The sequence below is a fragment of the Necator americanus genome, chromosome II, assembly GCF_031761385.1.
Source record: "Necator americanus strain Aroian chromosome II, whole genome shotgun sequence".
In the NCBI taxonomy this organism is placed as follows: Eukaryota; Metazoa; Nematoda; class Chromadorea; order Rhabditida; family Ancylostomatidae; genus Necator; species Necator americanus.
This window is the reverse complement of record NC_087372.1, coordinates 9,671,190-9,682,356: the sequence shown is the minus strand read 5'-3', so window position 1 is coordinate 9,682,356 and position 11,167 is coordinate 9,671,190. Positions and strand designations below refer to the sequence as shown.

At 40.3% G+C, this 11,167-nt stretch overlaps 2 protein-coding genes across 3 annotated transcripts; one reads left to right on the top strand and one right to left on the bottom strand.

Moving 5' to 3' along the window:
* Positions 1–991: 991 nt before the first annotated feature.
* RB195_017309 (uncharacterized protein) lies at positions 992–1,645 on the bottom strand (the record flags this gene model as incomplete). The annotated part of the gene is made up of 1 exon (XM_064184247.1): positions 992–1,645. One exon carries the CDS (start codon positions 1,643–1,645, stop codon positions 992–994), a length of 654 nt encoding a protein of 217 aa, XP_064040128.1.
* Positions 1,646–1,906: 261 nt separating this feature from the next.
* Positions 1,907–10,837, top strand: RB195_017308 (uncharacterized protein; the record flags this gene model as incomplete). Of its 2 annotated transcripts, XM_064184246.1 has the most annotated exons (16): positions 1,907–1,924; positions 3,282–3,425; positions 3,487–3,570; positions 3,627–3,687; positions 3,751–3,762; positions 3,828–3,913; positions 4,287–4,450; positions 5,545–5,647; positions 5,730–5,851; positions 6,096–6,231; positions 6,299–6,415; positions 6,472–6,541; positions 6,982–7,089; positions 9,722–9,812; positions 9,990–10,077; positions 10,811–10,837. In XM_064184246.1, 16 exons carry the CDS (start codon positions 1,907–1,909, stop codon positions 10,835–10,837), a joined length of 1,431 nt encoding a protein of 476 aa, XP_064040126.1. The 2 variants fall into 2 exon arrangements, with proteins under 2 accessions (XP_064040126.1, XP_064040127.1); XM_064184245.1 differs by lacking the exons at positions 9,722–9,812; positions 9,990–10,077; positions 10,811–10,837 and having other exon boundaries at positions 3,627–3,762; positions 6,982–7,121.
* Between the last annotated feature and the right edge of the window lie 330 nt (positions 10,838–11,167).

The window sequence follows — 11,167 nt, the reverse complement described above, 5'->3', positions numbered from 1 at the left end:
CGTACTTATCGATCCACTCTCAATGGCAACTGCTGTTCTATGCTGCTTCAATGCTTTGGTTAGCTGCATAGTCACATTCAATCGAATGTTCGGAGTCCTCGAAATAAGCCACATCCATTAACTGCTAAATTCGATCCCGATTTTGCTCAATACATTGGGCTTTTGCTCTTTAAATCACTGATTTTTCCACCTGTTCGATCTTTGTGTTCGAATTTTCACCGGTTATTCGATCGCTGGACTTTCTCAAACCTCCGTCACTTGAGTAATTCAAAATCTAATTTTTTTTTTTAAATTTGGACTGATTTGAGTCGGTAGAGTGTTAGAGATTAGTGTATCCAACTGGCACAGTTGTTGTTCACCCCTATAACAGAGATATTATGAGAGAATATTCGAGCACATCGCTTCAATCCACACTCAAATCACTAGGATTCAAGAAGTTCTGTGGATATAATTTTATTATTTTGCTTTTAAACTTATAATGGGACTCCTTTTAAATTTGAATTCTTTCTTTTGAATGCATACTTTTGAGTGGAAATATTTCTTCTTTCTCTTTCTTCTTATTTTAATTCCCCTTCTTTTAGTTGTTTTTTGATTGACTTCTGCTACTTCTCTTCATGGATACAACGATCAATGATCTACACAAGTTCAAACTACAATGTATACTTTTCGCTCTTTCCGTTCCCCTTATCGAATTGTTTGTGAATGCTTCGTGCGATTACGCTCCGTTAATCACTCGCCTGTCTTACCTTGGTATCACTTTCTTGCAACAACAGTCCCTTTCTTATTTTGTCATCAGTCCAATCGCCTATTTTCTTTCTTTTTTTTTTCTTTTTTCGAATGTACACCAACAATATCCTAACACTAAGAGCTTGTGCTTTGGTCTGATTAATTATTGTTTTTCAAATGTGAATTTATTAGGTAGGGGAATAAGTTCTTTCCGTTTTTTCTTTATTGAAAAATCCTGATATTTTACAACAATTATAACAAGCAATTAATCAACTATGTATTCTCCGTCATTGTTTACGACCTGCTCCCACCTCTCGACCAACTTGTTAATACCGTTTTGCCAAAAACCGCCGGGCCTGGACTCGAAGAAGTTGTTGAGCCAATTTTCGAGGTCCTCGTTGTTGTCGAAGGTAACACCTCGCATTTGGTTCGACAGCGAGCGGAAAAGGTGATAATCTGTTGGCGCAAGGTCCGGAGAGTACGGTGGGTGCTGAAGGACTTCCCAATCGAGCTCTTGGAGGGCGGCTTGACGATGTTTGCTGTGTGAGGCCGTGCGTTGTCGTGAAGCAGGATGTTTTTCGGCAAATCCCATCGAGTGAAGATGGTTCAAAATTGTCTTTTGGTCGCAGTACATCTTCTCGGCCAATTCCCGACTTGATCGACGGCCGTCTTCCTTCAAAAGCGCTTTGAGACTATCCTCGTCGAAGTCAGAAGGTCGACCAGAGCGGAGAGAGTCGTCCAGGTCGAAATTGCCATTTTTGAATTTGGCAAACCAATTTCGAGCAGTCCTCGCAGTTATAGCATCCTCTCCATACACGGCGCAAATATCCCGAGCAGCTTCGGTGGCTTTTTGACCTCGGCGAAAGGCGAAGTAAAGAAGGTGTCGAAAATGTTGTTTTTTACCGCCTGGAATGTCCATTTCAGAGGCCTGAAATTAAGGCAACATTTAGTTATCGAAAAAATGGTTACAACAGGTTTGTAGAGCAGAAAAACCTCTTTAAAATGGTCTATTACGATTGGCCTTACGACAAAAGAATCGCTGTAAACAAACGATCGATTAAAACGGCAAGAACTTATTCCTCAACCTAATATTTCGAAAATGTGTATGCTTTCCTAAGTTAACATTACTGCATAGCTATTCAGGAGGAATACTCTCATTCCTAAGCCCCACCTCTCAGCGATGGTCTCTTTCAAACAGGTGAAGATTCGATGGAATATAAACATTCTGAATTTTCTAATCTGTTAAAATTTACCACGGCGGGTGTAGTGTAGCGGTTAGAGGTTCCGCTTCCTTCACGATCGATCGGAGGTTCGAATCCACCCTAGTGCTCATCACGCCTTGCATCCCTGCGGGGTCTATAAATTGGTACCAGACTTGTCTGGGAGGATAAAAACACTGACTTGACATATCGGCTAGCTACCGCAAGTCATTGCATACGCCAGTTACACGTTCCTAAACCTCAAGGATTCTGAATTGAAGTGAACGTGGGAGCGCATCCCAAGCGGATTGATTGACGCCAGAAACTTTAACTTTAACTTTATTAAAATTTACCAAGAGAAAATATTGTGCTGCTAACGGTTCCATCAAATCTTGCATTTTCAAATGTTAGTAAATTCAAGTATAAACGACAGCAGTGAAGTATAAACGATGCGAGCAATAGTTACGAGAATCAGAACAGACTAAAGTGAATGGAAATCAGAAGTAGAAGGGTAGTACATAGTTTCTAGAAGCTTGTAATACATAAAATGTTTTCTTTATAATTCTTCGTCATTTCGCAGATAGAGCTCACAGAATCTGAATTGTGCGGGCAACATCTAGTGACTGAGTACCTCCAATCTTGTTATAGTCTCATAGCTTGTTTTAGTTAAGCTTTTTTGGAGGAATTTCAAGGCAGCATACCACGAAATGGACACGAATCTTTCAACGAAAAGATACGGTGTCGGATGTAGATTACCAGTATGTCCGTGTTCACGCTCAATTTCGCCTGATCGTCCTGAAAAACGGCTTGGGAACGGCCTTCGAGTCCGAATTTTCCTTTATAAGCTAGGCACTTTATAACGCGCCACCCCGTATGCACGTTCTCTATCTGCGGAAGATACTCAGTGAGGTTTTTCCAGAAACCTATTCAAGTAAAACCTAAGGATAAGCTACTGAAGCGTGTTAACAAAAAAAGCCTTATAAGGTAGAGATGCGAATACCGTCAGTTTCGCGGTATAGTGGGATCAAAAGGACATGAAGCTCGGTGTAGCTGCGTAGGCGACTGCGCTCAAAGCGTAGCGTAACATCGACGAGGGACCATTGCTAGCACCACTCTACGTTGCGGAAGATACTCAGTGAGGTTCTTCCAAGAACCTATTCAAGTAAAACTTCGTGATGGTTTCACCTCAATCCAAACCGCTAGCTGCGCCGAATGCACCCGCCTACGGAACTGCAACGATCCTTATGTCGTTTTGAGCCGACTATGTGCTGTCTTTAACAAAAACGGAAGACCTGCAAAATTGTACTTTCTGTAGTGTCAGATAGGCACCAGTCCTACTATTCCTGCTACTTTCAGCTGGTCGACGCTCAACGGCAATTCTTTAGAAGTGGTGGGACGCGATGTTTGAAAGCGCGACATGCGACATTAACGACAGTGAAGAAAATGATCGAAGATCATCATGAGGAAATCGTGAAAGCCATTTTCAAAGACCTACACAGGGTGAACATTCATTTACTTTTACAGCATTCCTATACGTTCCTAGAAACTTTATTCTTTAAAGGATGGAACTCGTGAAGTAGGTAGTTCGATAAGAGCAGTTGACGAGCTATTAGATAATCTTGATCAATGGAATGCTCCCACAAAGGTGATCTTATCAAGTATACGGTATGTTTGCTATACAATCAGTAGAGATTTTTTCAGGTGGATACACCTTCGAACCTCACCAGTGAAGATGACGTCGTGATGATGCCAGAACCGTTGGGTGTGGTGTTAGTGATTAGTCCATGGAATTTCCCGCTGATCACTTCAATGCCGTTCGCTTCAGCTCTTGCTGGAGGTGTTCTACAGAATTATATTCTGTATTTTCAGCCGATTCATAAATGAAAAATTCATATGGTTTAGGTAACACCGTGATTTTGAAGCTGTCAGAATTCGCACCTGCATTTTCGTCCCTGTTTTCGGGTCTAGTGACAAAGTATTTTGACAAGGTTTGTCCTTAGTGTTGAACTGAGCTAAATTGGTGGCACGCAAATAAGAACTAAAAGCGCCATTTGGCAGCCATGCATCTCAGTATCCTCCTCGTTCCTCATAGAAAAAAGATAAATCAATGAGGGAAAGGAAATCAATGAGGTCTCTTCGGTAGCCTCGGTAAGACTAACGAAAAGGCTGCTGGGGGAACCGGAACGAGTCCAAAGATTGGGGGAAATCTGAAATAACGCTCATAATCCCTTAATCTATTTAATCTATACCCCGAACTCTACGTTTTCCATCGGGCCTTCACACTACGTCAATTTCCCGATGCGCTGCCTTTAAAACAATGCTATCAGCAAATACAAAAAAAAACTGAAAGATCATTTTCAGAACGTATTCGCAACTGTGGAGGGAGCAGTGCCTGAGACAACAGCGCTTCTTGAAGAGCGGTTTGATCACATTGTATACACTGGAAACCCGACTGTTGCAAGGGTGGTCATGGCAGCAGCGGCCAAAAACCTCACACCAGTCACACTCGAACTGGGAGGAAAAAAGTAAGATAATTCGAGATATAGCAAGAAATGCGCGGTTAATGTAACTCCCACGTACTTCTGATCGATTCAACAATGATCGTGTAAGAAATGCTAGAAGGATGAGCTGAGATATGTAAATGGGTTGAAATTCCCTTAATCTGATAGAGGAAATCCATTTGAACCGTCTCTCATTCCCGAATCTTCTGATAATTCTTAGAAGGATTTTCTACCTACCGAAATTTGTATTTCATTTCTTCAAAATGTCTCCCACCGACTTTGAATCCATTCTGAATCGAGGATTTGAAAAAAAGATAAGATGAAACAGAAAAGACATGGGGAGAAATAATATAATTTGATAGAGAAAGAATTGCCCACGCGATGTTGCACGAGCGATGACAGGCAGTAGGCGGCTGTGAACATGTTTTTGATTATAAATTATAAATTACACATAAAATTTTGGTTTTGCTGCCGTATTGGCATCATTATTTCTTTCTGATAGATCAACATTTCCAACCAAATACTATTTCCTGCTTTGTTATAGTGTGCCTGCGAGGTTTTTAGATGGAGCCTTTATTTGCCTGACGTTTCGGCTTTTCGCCGTCTTCAGAGGCCTAAATAAAGGATGACTGGAGCAATGCTATGTTTATCCCGTCAAGTGCCACACTATCCTGGGTCAGTGTTTCGATAGTCGTTCAGGGTAGTGTGTAAACAGAGACCCATCTACATTGAAAATGGTCTTACGTGCTGCTCCACGGGATGTGGCGTGGCTGGTTGTACGCACTTGTCACTCAGTGTACCAACGAATGAGTATTACTGCGTGTAGATCACCAGCGACGATATGGATGATTTGATCTACACAGAATATCAGGCGGTTATAGGTCACAGAGCGGTACAAGTGGCAAGAACTCATTCGTTACCGACAGGCATCCATTCCTATTATTCATTGCTCCAATCATCCTCTATTTAGGCTTCTGAAGACGGCGAAGAAGCCGGAACTTCAGGCAAATAAAGGTTCCATCTAAAAACCTCGCAGACACACTATAACAAAACACAGACAGAATATGCCGAGGTTTCAAGACAAAAGAACATTCGAACTACTATTTCTTGCACTTCAGCCCCGTCCTGGTGGAGCCGGACGCCGATCTCGATGATGCCGCTAGGAAGATTATCAATGCAAAAACTATAAATTGTGGACAAATATGTTTGTCAGCTGATTATGTGGGTTATTTACTTCCATGCTTCATTATGAAATGTTTACTTTATCCAAAGACACTGAGGGTAGCCTACTTGAGATCTTCAGGTTCTTACGACTGAAGAGGTGAAACCGAAATTGATCGCGGCCCTCGCTAAGGTGCTTGACGCTATGGCTCCGATCAAAGAGAGCAAAACTTATGCACGTATAGTGAATGAGAGACATTTTGAGTGCGTTTTTTTTTGTTTTTGTTCTGATTATTGAATTCTCCATTTTTCTATCGAAAGTCCAACAAGAACTTCCAATAGACTTCAACCCGGAAAATTTCTACCTAATTTTCCAACAGTTCTACGTACGTAAAGTAGGCATAAATTTGTAGCTCTGTTCGCTGAGACAAAACGTTTTATGATTGATTCTTTCTTTTTTCGTGCATTACTTCATCTCGACAGATTCCTAATTGATTTTCATCTGCAGCCGACTTTCGTCGCTGTTGTCCAAAACCAAAGGACGCGTCGTATACAAAGCCGATGGTGAGTTGGATCGTGCGGATAAATTCATCCCTCCACACATTATTGAAATCGACAAGGATGACGAATTCATGAAAGATGAGGTGTGCATTGTCATATCCGATCATCTCAGCCGAATATACATTCCAGATTCATTCACACATTTTCCAGATCTTCGGACCATTTCTACCAATTTTGACGGTAAAATCATTCGACGAATCGCTCGACTACGTTAACGACCACGAAAAACCGCTAGGCGCATACCTTTTCACTAAGGATCTAGAGAAGGTCGTACGTGTAAACCCCTACATTTTCAGAAGTCATTAATTCTCTTCAATTTCTAGACAAAACGTTTTCTAAGGGAAACTTCAAGTGGTGGTGTGACAGTCAATGACGTTATGATGCACTCTTGGGGTCAGTTTTAATTATTGTCCATAATTCCATCATACACCGCCGCCAAGAAAGAAAAGGAACTTTGCTCGCTCGAAAAATCCTTTGTCGATGTTTTTTTGGGCGAACGGTATCTCCGCGCAACCCTTACGTGATAATGACAGTTTGTATGGAGCGGGCGTGACTTGTCTCTCCATCTTTCAAAAATTTAGTTACAAAACAGTAAATCTCGCAACTTCGATGCATCAAAAAAACTGTGTAGTACTGGAAAATGTTCATCGTAAAAACTAGCGAGAACTGATCCTCATCAGTTTTTTCCTTGCTCTTTGGCCGCCTACACAACCATTGCGTGCATTTATGGAACCAACCAAGTTATGATCATGAAGTGATCCTTATTGAGTTTTATTCATCTCCGCTGCACCGTTATAATCCTGGTAAATTGCAAAAAAAAATATTACTTTCAGTCAATAGTGTACCATTTGGTGGCGTCGGCAATAGCGGCATGGGACAGATTGGCGGAAAATTCGGTTTTGATAGTTTTGTACACCGTAAACCGATTCTTATTAGAAATGGTATCGGTAAAGATGTTGTCTGTAAATTATGACTTTCAAATAAAATTTTAATCACTTTGGTTAAGAACCTCTGGTCGTTTTTAATCGTTAACAAATTACAGTCACTTATTCCCTCAATTGTTCGACCAAGCTATTCGTTTCTGAAAATGTTCAGCTCCCAGAGAATGTTTCGGTTGGCTGTAATGGATATTAGTTTGCCAGATAAATTTGAACAAACAAATCATCCGTCAAATAACAAATGTCAGTATACAACACCGTACTATTCCTGGCAATTTAAATCCCAGCTGTGTGCAAAAAAAAAATGTTTTTCAACGTAGATGTCAAGACGAACATGAGAAAGTATGACCGGGACTAAAAACACACATAACTGTGTCCTAAAGAATCTTCCCTATGTTTGACACTAAAAAGAAACATAGCTACGTACCAAGAATCTCCCTCTGTTTGACATGTGCTTAGTTCTGCCTAGACGCAAACTGTTGCACTAGGTCTGAACTACTTTTTTTCGGAACAATTATGTGAAATAAAGGATACATGGTACTGGGAAAAAATGTATAATAACAAAAAAACGGATACAATCTTGGGAAACAACCGTAAAGTAAATTAAAATATAGCATATCCAATCGGGTTTAGTATGTGCGAATTCTCGAAAACACCATCGCTCACATAGACGCTTATGGGAATACACTATATATTATACACGTATGGGAACACTTTTACACTGCACACATGCAGTGAATGCTGAGAATGTTTAGTCGCGTGATCGCAGCTCGCTTTGGATTGGGATGCGCTGTAGCGGACGCGTTGCGGTCACCTGATTGAACACATTCGAGGGACACTATATTTGTAGCGTAATAATGCATTGAGTACTGTACTGTACTGTACGTAGTATATATTTCGACCTTACGTTATGTTTAAGGAGGTCAATAAATATCTCCTATAAAGCTAGTTAACAGAGAAGTGGCGTATAGTCCTGGATGGTTGGAAGCTATGAAATACACACCTAACTTGCACTATTAACCTAATTGCGCAATAAGAACCTGTTGTTTAGTGTTTTTATTTATTGCAGACCTATTTCCAGCTCTAAATTAGGATAGCGATCTATCAACAACTTAAACAGCGAAATATTTCTATGCTCCGACACACTCTACTCACTGCTTCTAGCCTTCAGTTACTTTTTTTAATCGTAAAGTGCAAAACTGTGCTGCGGAGGTGGCATTTGATATTAATTGAGAAATGACGTCACTGTTTTAGGGTTTGGAAAAACACGACTTTCGAAGGCGACACTGAGAGGATGTGCTTATCCCATCTTCGCTTTAAATAATAAAAGTGCAAAAAATCGAGCCTAACTGGTTGCACAATTACACCAAGCTTCAGGACATTTTGACCCGGCTGTACGAACATGTGATGCGCGTACGTGTGTTTGAGTCACATTAGTTTTTAACCCGGGTTGAGAACAATCCACACACATCGCGTGCTCGCAATTACCGCAGTTTTTCAACTTCCGTTCTCAATGAAATAACGTTGACGTTTAGAAAAAAAAAATCTCTTTGAAACCATGACGCATACAAGCTTCACGTCCGCTGCTCGTTGCACGTTGCGGATGATTCAATTGTGTGACGTTTCGAGAAATGAGCCAATGAAGGACTGGACAGGACTACAGGACTATACACTTAGCCGTTTCCACGTAGTCATAGTTTTCAGTGTAAAAACATGAATCATCTGTGAAACAATGGAAAAAAAAAACAACACCTCTCCTCTCGTCCCTTATGAAAACAAGGAAAAAAAAGAACAAAGGAAAAAAAGGAAGAGAACGTGGAATTATTTATGCAACACTAGGCATAGTATAGTAGTCACTATTTACAGGAATCCACTTACTAGGATAACTAACGTACATAAAACCAACCACATTATCCTCCAACGTACCAACCTATGAATTCTATTCCGTTCGCTAATCGTAAAAGAAGACACCTTCTTCAATGTCAATAATAACAAAACCGTATGAGGACCGAAAAATCCTGGTATTAATCGACAAATCACATCCAACCTGCCCTATCCATTTCGAAAAGTCCAAACGTTTCGAGAAAAGAACCAAGCAATAACCATCCACTAAACTGACGAACCTCTCGCTCACGTCGCCTTAAATGTTTTGCGTGTAATCACAGATACAGTAATTAATTTTTCCCCTAAACAAACATGCATAGTTCGTTTACTACTCGTATTTGCATTACGAGTAAATTTAATTGTTAGTAGTTTTACATTGTTTTCACTATCCCGATGAATTTGTTGGAAAATATGATTGTGATGGACTAGAGTGAAGTGAGTTGAGGTATACTGTTGTTGTCGAGACTTTGCTTTTATTTTCTTAGAATGAATTATTTCTTATTTGTACTACTGCCTTCCTCCCCTCATAGAATCTGTCCTTTTCCACACGCATTGCGTGGCTTTGCTTTTTTTCTGGAATGGAACTATTGATTCAGAAGCGTGCAAGCAGCTGTGCTATATGTGCGTCGATTATTCAATTTCGTGTACATGCTTTTATTTAATGAGGAGTTGTGTTTATCTCCGTCAACACAAATCGTGAACCGTTGCAGAATTGACCTTTATGTTGACATGCATCATTTTTATTGCGTAGGTGCCGACCGTGATGCACACCCGCGTGCACTCGGAGACAATCTTGTTCTCCTACGCATGAGGTACTCCAGTCCCATTAGTGTTCGTTTACTGTAAGTTCTGCGAGTTTTTATCCGCAAGACGTTTTTTCTTCTTTCTCATGTTATGATTCTCGTTCACACGTAACCAATTTTCCGTTTTGGTTCGGTTACCATAGACATGATGTTGATAGAGTCTCAGTCTAATCGAGAAGTCGTTGATAAGTCATTCAAAGATTTTGCTTGTTTCAGTCATATGTTAGAAAGTGCATGTAATATTACGGGCCAGCGGACGAATTACGCCGAAATCCTTCAGAATTTTCCCATACGTCAATTTAAGGTGTTCAACTTATCATTCATATTCAGAATTAAGGGAATTTCACGTGAAGTAGAAGTTTTTTCCGTCCCAGAAATCTAATATTGCTTAGCGACCTTGGGCAACAAACTCGAAATGAAGTACAGTGGTCGGAGGAAATATGTACTAAAGGAAATTAGATTTCTAATGCGCAGCACTTTAGAATTTCGAATGAATGAGAATGAAAATTACAACCCATGTGAAAGCGGAAAGCAGTATGGCGTGTACTAACGTATTCTCTCTCCCCAGCTTTCCAATTTTCGTAGTAGGATGGCGGCCTGACGACACAGCAATAAAAAACATATGAAAATATCATATTCGTTCTTTTTTTTCACTTATGACCGAAGTTAGGTTTATTGCCCATGTTCGACTGTCTTTTGAATCTCGGCATGTTGAAACGTAGTTTCAATTGATTTCTTTGAGCTGTAGCCAAGATTGGTATTGATCGTCTTTATTTAACAACGGCTAACGTTTCGGGGTTATCGCCTTCGTCAGAGCCTGGAAAACTCAAAGCCATTAGTGACTTATTCCCTCAAGCGCCTCATCACCCTACAGAAAGCACTCAAACGGTAAGCAAACTCAACGGCAACACATAGGCTAGTACTTACCTCATTAGCTAGACTTGTTAACTCAGCAGACCACCACGTACCACAACTACGAGTCACAAGGGTTTTATATAGGCACCTATTAGGTCTATTGTTTCTCTTTTCTTTTATAGGAACTAACACGTGTCCTTCACAACTAGTCGTACACGACACTATCATGCTATGATCGGAAAAGCATGTTACAAATCAGTCGATACTGCTTCCTGACACTTTGATTGCTCATCGAAATTGACTTGTTTAACACATTCAAACTTCTTTTTTTTCCTAAGTTCTTTTTGGCTACGAGAAACTCTCGCATAATTATCATCTTTTTCTTTATCAATAGTTGTTTATCAGTAGATTCCTATCATCGACGTTTCTCGAGACCATTGTATACAGTTTTTCTTTGTAATTCTTTGTAATTAAGGGAAATGCTATGTTAGTCATTGATTCCCCAGTGTTTGTAAAATTGTCTCTTTCTTCTGAAATTT